Source organism: Prionailurus viverrinus, chromosome A2 (assembly GCF_022837055.1).
Source record: "Prionailurus viverrinus isolate Anna chromosome A2, UM_Priviv_1.0, whole genome shotgun sequence".
Taxonomy (NCBI): Eukaryota; Metazoa; Chordata; class Mammalia; order Carnivora; family Felidae; genus Prionailurus; species Prionailurus viverrinus.
In genome coordinates, this window is record NC_062562.1 from 17,520,877 (window position 1) to 17,536,234 (window position 15,358).

General features: G+C 58.8%; 3 protein-coding genes across 5 annotated transcripts; 2 read left to right on the top strand and 1 right to left on the bottom strand.

Moving 5' to 3' along the window:
* The first annotated feature begins 119 nt into the window (after positions 1-119).
* Positions 120-8,363, top strand: WDR6 (WD repeat domain 6). Its single transcript, XM_047831208.1, has 7 exons — positions 120-392; positions 4,046-6,518; positions 6,620-6,703; positions 6,798-6,914; positions 7,013-7,131; positions 7,231-7,837; positions 7,966-8,363. Exons 1-6 carry the CDS (start codon positions 293-295, stop codon positions 7,689-7,691), a joined length of 3,354 nt encoding a protein of 1,117 aa, XP_047687164.1. The 5' UTR covers positions 120-292; the 3' UTR covers positions 7,692-7,837; positions 7,966-8,363.
* DALRD3 (DALR anticodon binding domain containing 3) lies at positions 7,900-10,903 on the bottom strand. 2 transcript variants are annotated; one of them, XM_047831290.1, is made up of 12 exons: positions 10,703-10,903; positions 10,331-10,626; positions 9,953-10,209; positions 9,788-9,867; positions 9,572-9,700; positions 9,174-9,244; positions 9,012-9,073; positions 8,835-8,917; positions 8,577-8,759; positions 8,387-8,500; positions 8,217-8,285; positions 7,900-8,130 (listed from the first exon to the last, which is right to left on the bottom strand). In XM_047831290.1, exons 1-12 carry the CDS (start codon positions 10,865-10,867, stop codon positions 8,011-8,013), a joined length of 1,629 nt encoding a protein of 542 aa, XP_047687246.1. In that variant the 5' UTR covers positions 10,868-10,903; the 3' UTR covers positions 7,900-8,010. The 2 variants fall into 2 exon arrangements, with proteins under 2 accessions (XP_047687246.1, XP_047687238.1); XM_047831282.1 differs by having other exon boundaries at positions 7,900-8,285.
* Positions 10,904-13,845: 2,942 nt separating this feature from the next.
* On the top strand, positions 13,846-15,219 carry NDUFAF3 (NADH:ubiquinone oxidoreductase complex assembly factor 3). Of its 2 annotated transcripts, none has more exons than XM_047831374.1 (5): positions 13,846-14,151; positions 14,253-14,466; positions 14,603-14,669; positions 14,775-14,875; positions 14,955-15,219. In XM_047831374.1, exons 1-5 carry the CDS (start codon positions 14,075-14,077, stop codon positions 15,069-15,071), a joined length of 576 nt encoding a protein of 191 aa, XP_047687330.1. In that variant the 5' UTR covers positions 13,846-14,074; the 3' UTR covers positions 15,072-15,219. The 2 variants fall into 2 exon arrangements, with proteins under 2 accessions (XP_047687330.1, XP_047687340.1); XM_047831384.1 differs by having other exon boundaries at positions 14,253-14,445.
* Positions 15,220-15,358: the final 139 nt, after the last annotated feature.

The window sequence follows — 15,358 nt, forward strand, 5'->3', positions numbered from 1 at the left end:
GAAGCAGCGGGTCGGGCCGGGGGAGGGGGAGGTAGATTGGGCCAGTACTAGCCCGCCGCTGCGCTTGGAGAGCGTCACGCCAGGGGGAGGGGCGAGGGCGGCCTCGCCAATGACGGGCTGGATTGCGTGGGGCGAAGGGTCGTGATTGGACATCGGCAGCGGGCGACCCTGGGCTCCGCTACCTGTTGCTAAGGCCGCTGTAGATCGGCTCTGCTGCGTGCGAGGAAGGCTCGTCTCGCGAGAGCTCAGCTCCCTTCTTGGCCAGGGCAGCCGCAGCAGCAGGAGGACGGACATGGACGCTCACGAGGACTACGTTTGGCCGCGGGCAACCTCCGAGCTCATACTCCTCCCGGTCACGGGTCTGGAGTGCGTGGGGGATCGGCTGTTGGCGGGTGAGGTTTGGGTTGAAGCGCATGCTAGTGGAGAAGAAACCGTGCGCTCGCGTGGGGCGGGACCGTGAGAACAAAGGGATACCCCCAAGGAGGAGGACGGGCGGCGGGATGAAGCCCGACCGAGGGGGGCGGGAACCCAGGAGATGGCGGGCAGGAGACCCAGCCGGAGGAGCCATGGAGACAAAAAAAAAAAAACCGATGTGGCTACTGAGTCCCTTCATAGTCTGCAGCCGACGTGGAAAGAGCGATGGGGCTGCGGGAAAGTGCGGGGAAACGCAGTGATTTCGGAGGCGGAGCATGGAGGGCGAGCGGTGTGTGGCCCCTTCCTGGAGTGGGGGGTGGGGGGGTGTGATGAGCCGACCCCAAGGTGGGCGGTCCTGAGGGCGGGACCCGGTGGCGGGGGTGTGGCCTCAGGGTTGTGTGAGGCTTCTCCGTGGAAGGTGGGGAGGACCAGATTGAGTGGCGGGAAACTAGAGATGAGACCTTTTTGAGTGAGCCAATGCTTGGGGAGGCAGACGCTAAGGCCCCTTCTCAGACGGTTGCGTCCAGGAATTCCGATGTTGATGCTTCTTGGGGGAAGGTCAGGTCAAGAAGCATAGGCCATCAAAGCCCTGAGACCTGAGGCAGCAGACCCTTGGGGAGCATTGAGGACTGACTGGAGGACACTAGTGATTGATGGTGGTGCTGCTGAGTTTTTTAAGGGTCCTGAGGCAGGGCTCTGTCAAGTCTTGAGTGAGCTGCTTACTATCCTAAGGGGGTGGGTATGTGTGTGGGGGGAGGGATGGCCCAGTTGTGATCTGGTGAAGGGTGGGCACTCTGGGAGTTCAAGGTGCCTACCATGGGTTAGAGTCCTAAGGCTTCTGCAGGAAGAGATAGGTAGGCAGAAACCCAAAGAACCACAACAATGAGCTAGGAGAAGGGAAGCGGTGAGTTTCTGGCAGAGGGTAAACATGCCAAAGGCTCTGAGGCTGAGAATTCGTTACTTCGGGAGAAAGAGGGAATTCCTGTGAGGCTGAGCAGGGCTGGGGTGGGACAAGTGCTGGAGAAAGGAGCAGAGGCCAGGCTGTTTTAAGCCTAGATTTGACTTCATAGTGGTGGTGGAGAGAGGCCCCATGAAGGGTTTTAGGCAAGAAAATGACCTGGGAAATGCAGGTCAGAAAGCTCTTCAAGTGAATTCCTCTACTCCAGTGACTTCCAGAGTGACTTTTGTATTGCTGCAATTCTCAAATTCTGTCCATGTGCACCTATAATCTGAATTTCCAGCCCTCTTTGCTTATGAGTTCCGGGCCCAAGTGCACAGGTGCCTTCAATTTGAAATATTCCTACTGGGTGCTCCAGCTCAGCAGAGGGAACAACAGCCAGTGTCAGGTGCCTGAGTCTGAGCATCTCCCTCAGCTCCCAAGCCAGTCTGGTTGATTTTGACTTCATACATGTGGCCACTGTCTGTATATTGCCGTCAGTTGAGGCCATGCAACTTTGTCTCCTAGACCCCCTCAGGAGCATTCTCCCAGCCTATCCTTGAGCTCTTTGTTTCTTATTCCAACCACACGACCGTGCTCACCTCAGGGTCATCAGACTTGCTATTCTATCTGCCAAGAAAGGTTCACCCATCTCCCCCATGCTTGCTCTTCCTTTGGTTACCACTGCTTATTGATTCCTCTCTGTCTATATGTTATGTTCGCAAGGTGGCCTCTCCTGACACCCAGTCTGTTTCTTTTTTAATTATTATTTTTTAAATTTTATGTTTGAGAGAGAGCGCAGGGGAGGAGCAGAGAGAGGGAGACACAGGATCTGAAGCAGGCTCCATACTCTGAGCTGTCAGCACAGAGCCTGATGCAGGGCTCAAACTCACCAACTGTGTGATCATGACCCGAGCTGAAGTTAGATGCTCAACCGACTGAGCCACCCAGGTGCCCCTCACCCAGTCTGTTTAGACGAGACCAGGGTTTCTCAGTATCAGCACTTTTGACATTTTGGCCCAGATCCTTTTTGTGGGGGGGGGTGGGGGGGTGGGTGGGTGGGTGCTGTCTGTGCTTTGCAGGACGTTTAGGAGCATCCCTGGCTTCTACTCCTAGTTGCCAGTTAGCATAGCTCCCAGTTGTGACAACCAATGTGTCTCCGGATATTGCCAGATGTCTTCTGGAGGGAAAATCCTCTGGAATAGATTTCCCTCTTTTATATTCTTTTTTTATTTTATTTTATTTTATTTTTTAATTTTTTTTCAACGTTTATTTATTTTTGGGACAGAGAGAGACAGAGCATGAACGGGGGAGGGGCAGAGAGAGAGGGAGACACAGAATCGGAAACAGGCTCCAGGCTCTGAGCCATCAGCCCACAGCCCGACACGGGGCTCGAACTCCCGGACCGCGAGATCGTGACCTGGCTGAAGTCGGACGCTTAACAGACTGCGCCACCCAGGCGCCCCCCTCTTTTATATTCTTAAAGCAACCTGTATAGTTCTTTCCTGGAACTTACCAGAGTTACAACAATGTAGTTTACTTGGGTGATACTGTTTATTGTCTGCCTGATGGGCAGGAGTCTGGGTCTGTGCTTGTCTTACTACTCCAGCATGTAGTTAGTTCCTTGTCTGGTTTATAATTGATGCTCAGTGCATGTCTATTGAATGTCGAAAAAAGGAGATTGCAAGCTAAGAATATCATGAGGAACTGTTTTTTTTTTTTTTTTTTTTTTTTTTTCAACGTTTATTTATTTTGGGGACAGAGAGAGACAGAGCATGAACGGGGGAGGGGCAGAGAGAGAGGGAGACACAGCATCGGAAACAGGCTCCAGGCTCCGAGCCATCAGCCCAGAGCCTGACGCGGGGCTCGAACTCCCGGACCGCGAGATCGTGACCTGGCTGAAGTCGGACGCTTAACCGACTGCGCCACCCAGGCGCCCCCATGAGGAACTGTTAATGTCATCTCAGGTTAAGGTGATATCCTGGGCCAAAGTCACTGTAGTGGGGAGGATTTGCAAAATCTTTAGAAAATGAGCACTCGGAACATGAGAAGATGTGGGAAGTTTAGAGGAGTAAGTGGTGAGCTTCCTGCTTTGGGGCTGGGGCTGAGTAGAGGGTGGCAATGGTTGAGAGAACTTGAAGGTGAACTAGTAGAGTGGGAAGTGCCTGCAAGGCAGGCAGGAGGTGGCTTAGGGTCATGGGAACCTTGGCTGTCAAAGTAGGGGCTGCCTCTCCTGGTTCTTCTCATCAGTGTTGAACATGCTCACATCTGAGCTTCAAGGAAGAAGCTTCTGGAAATCCAGAGGCGTTCTGCTGTGGCCCCAAGGTGGGAGGATCACCTTTAGGGACAGCCTCTGCCCTGGGGGAGGGGTGGGTTGGGGGGGCGGAAGAGGGCGTGTAGAGGCAGATGAGGCTGAGGATTTGGGAGAAAGGCTGACAGGCTTCCAATGGAAGGATGAGAAATTAGGTGGGGCAAGGAAGAGCCTGTGTTTGAGGAAGTCAGGTTGAACTGAGTATCTGAATGTCAGCATTGAAAGTCCAGCTGAAGCTGAGGCCGGGGATTGTCCAGGGTTCAAGCCTGCAGGATCGTGTGTTCTAATGCATTCGCAGGCTACATGCCTGAGTTTTCCCTGCCCTCGTCTCTTCATGACTTATCAGAGGTGAGGTTCTGATGTGGCTCTCTGCCTCTGTCTAGGTGAGGGGCCAGATGTCCTGGTGTACAGCCTCGATTTTGGTGGCCATCTGCGGATGATGAAGCGCGTGCAGAACCTGCTTGGCCACTATCTTATCCATGGGTTCCGGGTGCGACCAGAACCAAACGGAGACCTTGACTCGGAGGCTATGGTGGCTGTGTTTGGGAGCAAGGGACTCCGAGTTGTGAAAGTTAGCTGGGGACAGGGCCGCTTCCGGGAGCTCTGGCGCTCTGGCCTATGGAACATGTCTGACTGGATCTGGGATGCACGTTGGCTTGAGGGGAACATAGCCTTGGCCCTGGGCCATAACTCAGTAGTGCTATACGACCCTGTGGTAGGGTGCATGCTGCAGGAGGTGCCCTGCACAGACAGGTGCACCCTCTCCTCAGCCTGTCTGATCGGAGACACCTGGAAGGAGCTGACCATAGTGGCAGGTGCTGTTTCCAATCAGCTCCTTGTCTGGTACCCAGCAGCTGCCTTAATAGATAATAAGCCTGTGGCCCCTGACCGACGGGTCAGTGGGCATGTGGGTGTCATTTTCAGCATGTCGTACCTGGAAAGTAAAGGCTTGTTGGCCACAGCTTCAGAAGACCGAAGTGTCCGCATCTGGAAGGTGGGTGACCTGCGGGTGCCTGGGGGTCGGGTACAGAATATTGGGCACTGCTTTGGGCACAGTGCCCGTGTGTGGCAGGTCAAGCTACTAGAGAATTACCTTATCAGTGCTGGAGAGGACTGTGTCTGCTTGGTATGGAGCCACGAAGGTGAGATCCTTCAGGCCTTTCGGGGCCACCAGGGTCGTGGCATCAGGGCTTTAGCTGCCCATGAGAGGCAGGCCTGGGTGGTTACTGGGGGTGATGACTCAGGCATCCGGCTGTGGCACTTGGTAGGGCGTGGGTACCCAGGTTCGGGGGTCTCAGCTCTCTGCTTCAAGTCCCGTAGCAGGCCAGGTACCCTCAAGGCTGTGACGCTGGCTGGCTCATGGCGACTACTGGCAGTGACTGACACAGGGGTCCTGTACCTCTATGACTTTGAGGTCAAGTGCTGGGAGCAGCTGCTGGAGGATAAACGCTTCCAGTCCTACTGCCTCCTGGAGGCAGCCCCTGGTCCTGAGGGCTTTGGACTGTGTGCCATGGCCAATGGGGAGGGTCGTGTCAAGGTTGTCCCCATCAACACTCCAACAGCAGCTGTGGACCTGACCCTGTTCCGTGGGAAGGTGCATAGTCTGAGCTGGGCCTTGCGTGGCTATGAGGAGCTCCTGTTGCTGGCATCGGGCCCTGGTGGTGTGGTGGCTTGCCTGGAAATCTCAGCCGCACCCTCTGGCAAAGCCATCTTTGTAAAGGAACGTTGCCGGTATCTACTGCCTCCAAGCAAGCAGAGATGGCACACATGCAGTGCCTTCTTACCCCCTGGTGACTTCCTGGTGTGCGGGGACCGTCGGGGCTCTGTGTTGCTGTTCCCCTCCAGACCAGCTCTGCTCAAGGATCTTGGGATTGGGGGCAAGGCCGGAGCTGTCACTGGAGCACTTGAAGCAGGTAGTGGCAGTGGTGGGGATGAAACTGAGTGGGGCCCTGTGTCCACCCTCCCTTCTCTGCACGGGAAGCAGGGTGTGACCTCGGTCACCTGCCATGGTGGCTACGTGTATACCACAGGGCGTGATGGCGCCTATTACCAGCTCTTTGTACGAGGTGGCCAACTCCAGCCAGTCCTAAGGCAGAAGTCCTGTCGAGGCATGAACTGGGTGGCTGGGCTCCGTATGATGGCTGATGGGAGTATGGTCATCCTGGGTTTCCATGCCAATGAGTTTGTGGTGTGGAGTCCCCGATCCCATGAAAAGCTGCACATTGTTAACTGTGGTGGAGGGCACCGCTCCTGGGCCTTCTCTGATACCGAGGCGGCTATGGCCTTTGCCTACCTCAAGGATGGGGATGTCATGCTGTACCGGGCTCTGGGTGGCTGTACTAGGCCACACGTGATCCTCCGGGAGAGCCTGCATGGCCGTGAGATCACTTGTGTAAAGCGTGTGGGCACCATCACTCTGGGACCTGAATTTGAGATGCCCAGCTTCATGCAGCCTGACTACTTGGAGCCCGGCAGCGAGGGGCCTGGCCTGACTGACATTGTGATCACATGCAGCGAGGACACCACTGTCTGTGTCCTGGCGCTCCCCACAGCCACTGGCTCGGCCCATGCACTTACAGCTGTCTGTAATCACATCTCCTCGGTGCGTGCGCTGGCCGTGTGGGGCATTGGTACCCCAGGTGGCCCTCAGGATCCTCGGCCAGGCCTGACTGCTCATGTGGTGTCTGCGGGGGGCCGGGCTGAGATGCATTGCTTCAGCATCATGGTCACCCCAGACCCCAGCACCCCAAGCCGCCTCGCCTGCCACGTCATGCACCTTTCGTCCCACCGGCTAGACGAGTACTGGGACCGGCAGCGCAATCGGCACCGGATGATCAAGGTGGATCCAGAGACCAGGTAATGTGCACTGCTAGGTGGGAGTGTAGGGTGGTGTCACGCAGGGCAAGCCCCTTACAGCTGCTCCCAGGTTTGCCCTGACCTGTGTCTGGTCTCGGCAGGTATATGTCCCTAGCTATCTGTGAGCTCGACAGGCCTGGCCTTGGCCCCCTTGTGGCTGCAGCCTGCAGTGATGGAGCAGTGAGGTGAGAATGGGCATGGGGGGTGGTAGGGCCAAGAGACAAAGCCTGGAAGGTTGTCCAGAATGGGTTCTGAGCTGGGCCACTCTCCGCCCCCCAGGCTCTTTCTTTTGCAGGACTCTGGGCGGCGGTTGCAGCTCCTGGCTGAAACCTTCCACCACAAGCGGTGTGTCCTTAAGGTCCATTCCTTTACACATGAGGCACCCAACCAGCGGCGGTGAGAGAGGCTGCATGGTGGTCCTGCATGGGCCAGGTGGGGGCTCCTGTTGCTTTCCATCCCCCTCACTGACCTAGCTGCCCTCCCCTGGCTCCCAGGAGGCTGTTCCTGTGCAGTGCAGCTACTGATGGCAGCTTGGCCTTCTGGGATCTCACTACTGTGCTAGACCATGGTTCCACTGCCCTGGAGCCTCCAACGGACCCCGGGCTTCCCTACCGTGAGTAGCCAGTGTACAACCATGGCTGTCCCTCCCCACCTCACACTTTGCCTTCGCCCATGTAGCAGCGAGGCCCTGATAACCATCTTCTTCCTCCAGGACTGGGCACCCCCTGCCTGACCCTCCAGGCTCATAGCTGTGGTGTCAACAGCCTGCACACCTTGCCCACACGTGAGGGCCACCTTGTGGCCAGTGGCAGTGAGGATGGCTCCCTCCATGTCTTTGTGCTGGCTGTGGAGGCACCAGAGCTGGAAGAGGCCGCTGGGGGTGCTGAGCTGGTGCCCCAGTTGCATGTGCTAGAGGAATACTCTGTCCCCTGTGCACATGCTGCCCATGTGACAGGCCTCAAGATCCTAAGCCCAAGCCTTATGGTCTCAGCCTCCATCGACCAACGGCTGACCTTCTGGCGTCTGGGGCATGGTGAGCCCACCTTCATGAACAGTACCGTGTACCATGTCCCAGATGTGGCTGACATGGACTGCTGGCCTGTGAGCCCTGAGTTTGGCCACCGCTGTGCTCTTGGGGGCCAGGGGCTTGAGGTTTACAACTGGTATGATTGAAGTGTCCCGCGGTGGCCGGCATGCTGGGTATGGGGCCTGCTCGCAGACGGAGTGGAACAGGAGTGACTGTCTGTGCCCATGCCCAGTGTGCCTTGAGGGGAGGCGGCGGCAGCCGCGGGTTCCTGACGTCAGAGCAGGAGCTGGAGGTGAGTAGGGTGCCATCTGGGCAGACCAAAAATATGCCCTACTGCGTATAATAGGACCAGGCTTTATAATAGAAGTAATTTATTTTTGGTTTCAGGTCCCTAACAAAATCTGTGTATCTTCTTTTCAGGTGATGACTCTGTAAACATTCCTAGATATTGGGGTCTCTGTGGCCTTAGATATGGTCCAGCGGAGGGAGGCCCAGCGTGGCTAGGCCGGTGTGAAGCACTTCACGCACGGCCCGCAGAAGCTGGAGACGGGCAAACATTTGACCAAACAGGTGTGGTCGAGGCGCCTGTTGGAGAGAAAGGGCCTGCTGGTCTCGTCCTTTGCTTCCCTTGCACCCCCGCAACCCCCCACCCCGTTTTGCTGTGCACTTACTCCTAGGATGTGTATGCGGTTATAGTAGGAGCTGAAATCCATGCTGAGCTGTACCAGGAACTTGCACATCTAAAGACAGAGACGGAGTCACTGGCTGGTCTCTGATCTTGTGCCCAACCCAGAATAAAGCATTGAGTGTGCAGTGTCTGTCCCTGTCTCCTCTGCCTCACCGTCTCTGTGCGTGCGGTCATGTGCAGCCCTGGGGCTGTGCATGCCAGGGCTGCTGTCTGGCTCAGCAGGTCTGGGAAGGGGAGGATGCCATTGAAGAGCAGGAGCCACTCACCCTGGGAGGAAGAAGGGCGCTGGGAGATGAGGTCCCAAACTCCTGTGGGTGCCCAACTACCTGGGGAGGGCACTCACCTCATCCTGTAGCAGTGAGAAATCGAGACTGCTCACAGGTGGAAAAGTGGGGTACAGACCTTGTTCCATGCTGTGCCTGTACCCTTCAAACAGTGTGGCAAGACGGGCACAGTTATACATGACGAAGGTGCCGCTCTTGGTGCCCTTTGTGGAAATGCTGTCGTCGGCCAGGGCCAGGAGAAGCTGAGGAATGGGGGCACAGCTGCAGCCACCACACGTGCTGTCCAAGCCCTGATCCTGTAGGTCACCCAGACTCACCTGACCGTGCGGGGCTGTGCTGAGCATCTCAAACTTGATGGTCGCCACGGAGAGAACGCTGAAGACCTCTGTCCAGGCTGGGTCTGAGGGAGTGCAGTCGGTCAGTCTCCACAGGCAGGGACGCAGACAAGCCGCCCCTCCTGCAAAGCACAGCTAGGGGTTCCTGGGCGCACGCACCTTGTGCCAGGTCCCTGCCGTGCTTCACTGCTGACGCCTTGCACACCTGGGCGTGCCGGAGCCTGCATGAGGAGAAGAGTGAGCAGGGCAGGTGGGGTGGTGAGGAGTTCCCCTCCACCTCAACTACCCTGACTCAGGGGCCTCCCTTCCAGTCTCACTCACTCGTAGTACTCAGGGGCAGTGAGGGTGCCGGGTGCACCAGCCACTTTCACCGGGCCACAGACCAGGTGCTTCTGTCGGGAAGAGAACAGGCACTCAGCTAGGCAGCGATACCCTCCAACACCAAATCCTTCGAGAAGCCTAAATCTGGTGCCTGGACTCCCCCCGCCTTTCAAGCCCACCCCAGGACACAGTCCAGTTTCTTCAGTGTTCTCTGGGATGTGCCCCCGGACCCCACCTTCTCTCAGGATGCTCACAAGCTGCGGCAAATACCCACTCACCAAGCCTGACCTCCCCCTCAGGATCAGGTGTCACGCGTGGACACGCTGGCCAACAGGACGCTTGAGGGTTTTCAAGGTACCTCGGGTTGGTGGGGGCGGGGAGAAAGCCACTAAACCTACCTGTGTGAGCGGCGCCTGGTGATCCAGCTTCCGCCAAAGCAGGTCCACCTTTTGTTGCTGGAACTCTTCCTCACAGCTCACCACGTGCACAACCATGCAGCGGTCTGCGTTAGCATCTGGGACCGCAGCCTACGGTGTGTAGGAAGACGGTCACCGAGCGAACACAGGCCACTCGGCTGGCCAGTGTCAGCCTACGGAGTCGGGTCAGTCACTAACCAGGGATGGAGGGCTGTCCCCTGGCCAGCAGCGCGCAGCCTCCTGCAGCTCGGCTAGCACCGAGAGCAGATCCTCAGTCACTGCAGAGAACACGAGGGCGTTGAGGCTAGCCAGGAGCACAGAGTCCCCACCTTCTCTCCAGCCCTGCGAGGCTCCAGCTCCTACCCAGACACTTGTCCAGGTTGGGGTCATAGCCAGCTGCGCGTCCCCGTTCTTGCACCAGCTCCTTCAGGCACACTGTGCCCAGGACGCCGCGGGGCAGGGCTCCCCGCTCCTGGGCAGGGCTAAGCTCTGCAAGCGCGCGGTTCCTCAGGGCTTCGGTGGCGGCTCTCTCCGAAGCAGCGGGCCAGTCCACGCGCAGTTGCTGCAGGAAGTTCGGCATGTGCGGGTCTCGCACGGCGGGGACGAGGCGCACACTCTCCCTGCGAAGCGAGGGCGACCGCCTCAGCCCTGTCACCCGGCGCAGCTCCCCCTACTTCCCACTCGCAGCTGCTTCCGTCCCAGCTTCCTACCCCCGCCTCTTTGACCCCGCGTCGCGCTCACCCGTGAGCGCGCAGAGTTCGCGCCAAATGATCGGCCACGAGCACGGCGCGCAGCTGGCTCAGGCGGAGCGCGCCGGGGGCGCTGCGCAGCGCCGGGCAGTGGAGGAGGACGCGCGGGCCCGGCGCGGCGGGCGCGGCGGGCGCGACATAGGCGGCCACGGCGCCGAGCACGCGCTCGAAGACGGCGGGCCGCTGCAGCTGGAGCGCCAGACCCGCGGGGGTCGGCGCGCAGCGCAGCACCGGGGCCACGCCGGGGCCCTGCAGGCCGACGACTGCACGGACCACACGCTCGGGCACCTGCGAGAGGAAGGGCGATGAGCGGGCTGCGGCGCTGCCCCCCGCCGCATGTCCCCACTCGGCCGCTCGCGCCCACCTGTCCGTCCCCGAAGCGCGCTTGTAATGCGGGCCGCGGCGCCAGAAAGTCTCGGGCACGCAGGTGGCGGGCGCGCGTCTCCTTGAACCACACGGGGTCGCCAGGCCCCAGGGCCGTGTTGAGGGCCCCTAGCGTCTCTCCGACCCCCAGGCGCCCCGTCGCCATGGCGACCGGAAGGAACCAGCAGAACCGGAAGCAAAACCCCGGGAGGTCGAACTTCCGGGAGGACGGACAGGCCAGGGCGCGTATCCGGTGGCGGCCCCTGAGCTGACAGGTGCGCCAGAGGGAACCGTGATAGCCGCTTTCGACCTTCGGCCCCAGCTCTCCCTCTGCGTGGCCGGTCTGCCCTGCCTGGCCTAGGTTCCGAAATCTCCGGGTCCATCTTAGACCTAGGGTTCTGTCTTCGCCACCTGCATTAGCAACCAGGGAAAGGATCCTCCCTACTGGGTGGGGCCCAGATCGCTGTTTCTCCCCTCGAAGTCTTACCTCTATTTGTGATAACGTTTCATTCCCCACATTTGACACATGATCAAACGTCAGGAGCTCCAAATGAGTTTAGTGGGATAGGGCAGCTAACATTACAGCCAGCTAACATTTCACGACCACCTAAAAACTCATTTTTAAAAGAATTCGTGTTCTGCGGTTTCGGGTTATTCAGTATTTCCTCCTTTGCGATTTGGGTCGTCTTTACATCGGATAAATGCCTACTCTCGTAGAATTGCTTCTCTTGATTTTTGAGGAATTAGAGCCATCAAGATAGTTTCCAGAATTACCAGCTTTTTTAACGTTTATTCATTTTTGAGAAGCAGAGACAAGAGAGTGAGTGGGGGAGGGGCAGAGAGAGAGGGAGATACAGAATCCGAAGCAGGCTCCAGGCTCTGAGCTGTCAGCACAGAACCCAGTGCAGGGCTCGAACTCAGGACGAGAGAGATCTCATGACCTGAGCCGAAGGCGGATGCCCAACCGACTGAGCCACCCAGGCTCCCCCAAAATGACCAGCCTTTAATGCTTTCCTTTTAACCTTGTGTACTTTAACAGGGATCCTCCGGCTTCCTGGTTTAGGCAAGGAGCCATTCTGAGCCAAATAAACAATGTGATCATGAGAAGCCCCAGCTAAAGGACTGCTCCCAGTTGGAGCATCCCATTCCACTAGAGAGACAAAGTTCTTTCCTCTGTCCCACCAGGGATCCTGAATGTTTTCACTTCAATGTAACTTAAATCCCCTTTTCTTCTATTTTCTTTAATGGAGATTGAACCTGACACAGCACACAGTGCTGGGAAAACCATTTCTGCTCTGAAGCAGTGAGAGTGCCCAGGGTTCAGAAAGGAGAGAACCCTAGAAAGGGGCAGCAAAAGTTTGGCAAGACCCCTTTCTGGGCCAGGGCTCCAAGGCCCTGCTGGGATCGCAGAAAGAGCACTGGGCGGACACGACATTCCCGATGGCTTCTTCGGTGCCCACTCAACGGGAGTGATCGTGTCATTCCAAAGCGCTTTCCATTCCGCAGGCGCATGACCCTGGGGCAGCTACTAACAGGGTTGGGGGCTGGAGGTGGAGCTGGGGACTACAGCTACTCTCGGTACACGAAGACGGTTGGGGTGGGTTTTCCCCAGGAAGTGAAGGGCTATCTTTAGCAAGCTGCGGTGGCCCTGTGGGACTCACCGCGATCGCAGCCCTGTCCAGAGGCCCTGGAAACGCCCTCCCTTGTCAATGCCACTCCAGGTTCCAGACATGACCACAAACCTGGCTCCCCGACGTCTACGCCCACCACTTCCAGGCTGAGGGCGCACTTGAGACAGGGTCGGAGACCAGAGCGACCCAATAAGTATGTATGGGGGTCAGAGGCTGGCCCACCCCACCTAGGCCAGGACGCTGCTCTGGCAGGAGAGCAGGGAACGAAATCCAAGCGCAGCTGGAATGCTCTGGAGACAACAGCTGCTTTTGGGATTCCGTTGCCCGCTGTCCAGCCGTGGCGGGTGAGAATGACCCCGGGGCGGAGGGGTAGTTCCCTTGTCCTGGGGCCAGATCAGGACCCCCATTCCCAGTACCAGGAGACGGACCTACGAGTGGGCGGTAAAACCGAGTGTAGTGGGAACGAGGCGCTCACCTGGGCCCCCAAACAATAGGAAGGTTGGTGGGGGTCTCCCCTGGGACCGGTCCAGATCCGGATTAGATCCGCAGGGTAAGATTACTCCTGTTGGTCCCATCGAAGCCAGGCCACCAGTGCGGAGACGGTGGTGGGAAGGGCTTCGAGATCAGCCTAGAGGGAAGCTCACCCGTGGGGCCGGAGAGGAAGTAAAGCCGCGCGCCCGCCTCAGGGACACCCCCGCACCCCGGGCCCTTTGTCCCGTGACTATGCCAGCGCCCGGAGCGCTGGGGACCCAATGGCGGCGATAGGACCCCCGGGAAGCCATTGCGACCGTCCTCCGCTATGCCGAACCTCCCTCCCGCCCGGCCCCGTGGGTAGCAGACGCGTCAACATTCCCTTGAGGCCACGACACGGTGGGGGCGCGAAGATGCCCGAAACCCGCGCGGGCGCCAGCGACTCTCGCGCCAGTAGGCCCTCTGATTCGGTTCAAGACGGGGGGTCGGGGAATTCTCGGGCCGCGAGCAGCGTGAGCGACGACAGGGCGATGCTCCAGCAGCTGTCTAGTTCAATATCTGGTTCCGTTCGGCCCGGTGGCTCCCACCCGAACAGCTACAATCGCCCTACCACGGCGTCCCCTTCCGCTTGCTGGGGCCGCAGATTTGGAGCCATTTTAAGGCGAAACCAATCAGCCACGCCCCCTCGCGCTCCTGAGAAGCCAATCCACGCGTGGCCACGCCCCGGGAGACGCGCGGCGACGACGCCAACGGTCGCGCTGGTGACGGTTGAGGAGGGGCGTGATTCGCAGAAGTGCGGGGGAAACCTGAGCTGGCCGCTCCGCCCTCGGAACCCGACGCCCCAAAGCCTGGGATTAGGGGCTTGGATGCTGGCCCCACGCCCTGGCCAGGTGTGAGGGACTCGACCAGGTGCGCGGCAGCCCCGCCCCAGGCTCCGGGAGCCTGCGTTAATAGCTGAAGGCCGGGGACCAAGCGGCAGCGGGGGCCCAGGCAGCGCTCTGAGGCCGGCCACGCCACCAGGTGTCCGGCTCCCCCAGGACGGTCTGTGGGGGCCTGGGGCGGGGCGGGCGGCAGGTGCAGACACCGGAGCCGCGGTAGGGGACGGGCCCTCCTGGGACAGTTTTCCCGGGCCGGCTCCTTCACAATCCCGCGCTGGGGCAGCCGACTCGCGCGGTGCCCTCCGGGACGCAGAGGGCGCTGTCAGCGCGCTGCGGAGAACTTCGCCACGACTCCGCTGACCTAGCGCCGGGTTCCCTGCACGCGGGTCCGCCATGGTTGCCTCGTTCGCTCTTCGCGGCCTGTGCCGAGCTCGAACCGCCTTGCGCTGTGACCTCGCACAGCTGCTGTGGTGAGTCCAGACCCAGCGTCCCTGACTCTCTCGCCCCCCACGACCGGCGACTCCCCCCCCACCCAACGGCTCCCTAGAACCTGAGCATACCCCACCCGCAGGGTTCCAAGGCGAGGGCATCGGCTCACGCCGGCGGACGATGAGCTGTATCAGCGGACGCGCATCTCTCTGCTGCAACGCGAGTCCCCGCAATCCATGTATATCGACAGCTACAGCAGCCTCGGCTTCATGGTCAACGGAAATCGTGTGCTTGGGCCCTGCGCGTTGCTCCCGCACTCGGTCGTGCAGTGGAACGTGAGCAGTGAGGAAGTAGAGGTCCAGAGCCCCAGGCCTGTCCCCTGATTCTGTCCCTGGCAAACTTGGCTTTTCCGTTACCCCTTTGTGGAGCAGATAAGGGCTCTGTGGGGAAAGCTGCGCGAACTTGTACTTAACTTGCCTCCTCCCAACCCAGGTAGGAACTCACCAGGACATCACTGAAGAAAGCTTCTCTCTCTTCTGGTTGCTGGAGCCGCGAATAGGTACTGGAGAAGGGGAGGGCTGAGGTGCTTCCAGCCCCAGCAAACCACCCTGCCCCAGCCTCCCCACTGACCCGCCATAAGCTAATCATGGCCATCTTTCCCTAGAGATCATTGTGGTGGGCACCGGAGACCGGACTGAACGACTGCAGCCCGGGGTGCTGCAAGCCATGAGGCAGCGGGGCATCGCGGTGGAAGTGCAGGACACGGTAAGTCCTGCCATTTGGGAGTGCTGAGCAGGGCCCAGTCCTATCTCTAGCCAAGCTGATGCAGGCTTTCTCTTTGCAGCCCAATGCCTGTGCCACTTTCAACTTCCTGTGCCATGAAGGCCGAGTGACAGGAGCTGCCCTTATCCCTCCACCTGGAGGGACTGTGCTCACAACTTTGGCACAAGCTGCAGAATGAACCGCCAGGAACTGACCTAACCTGTCCAGGAGGGCCGTGGCACTTTTGCAGTGCACACGGGTTTCCAGCGCTTTCACTAGTCCCTCCCCTTTGGCACTGTAACACTTGTCTTTCTTGCCAGCAAGTTAATAATTTAATCCACATCTTCCATTTTGTTCTAGTTTACTGCTGGTGAGGAGCTACTTGGCTCAGTGGGCTCTTGGTGGGGGTTGCAAAGAAACCAAGGGATCACCTTTTTATCTAGGCTGCTTACCTCCTCAGAGGCAGGAGGCAGCATAGGCACCTGT

Bases quoted from the DNA above. Each gene is read 5' to 3' on its own strand.
- WDR6 (XM_047831208.1), top strand. From the start codon at position 293: ATGGACGCTCACGAGGACTACGTTTGGCCGCGGGCAACCTCCGAGCTC. The intron at 393-4,045 runs GTGAGGTTTGGG...GCCTCTGTCTAG, and splicing joins GGGGGATCGGCTGTTGGCGG to GTGAGGGGCCAGATGTCCTG. The intron at 7,132-7,230 runs GTGAGTAGCCAG...TTCTTCCTCCAG, and splicing joins GGACCCCGGGCTTCCCTACC to GACTGGGCACCCCCTGCCTG.
- DALRD3 (XM_047831282.1), bottom strand. From the start codon at position 10,867: ATGGCGACGGGGCGCCTGGGGGTCGGAGAGACGCTAGGGGCCCTCAAC. The intron at 8,918-9,011 runs GTGCGTGCGCCC...GCACTCCCTCAG, and splicing joins CGGCAGGGACCTGGCACAAG to ACCCAGCCTGGACAGAGGTC. The intron at 8,286-8,386 runs GTGAGGCAGAGG...CTCTGTCTTTAG, and splicing joins TGACCGCACGCACAGAGACG to ATGTGCAAGTTCCTGGTACA.
- NDUFAF3 (XM_047831374.1), top strand. From the start codon at position 14,075: ATGGTTGCCTCGTTCGCTCTTCGCGGCCTGTGCCGAGCTCGAACCGCC. The intron at 14,670-14,774 runs GTACTGGAGAAG...ATCTTTCCCTAG, and splicing joins GTTGCTGGAGCCGCGAATAG to AGATCATTGTGGTGGGCACC. The intron at 14,876-14,954 runs GTAAGTCCTGCC...TTCTCTTTGCAG, and splicing joins CGGTGGAAGTGCAGGACACG to CCCAATGCCTGTGCCACTTT.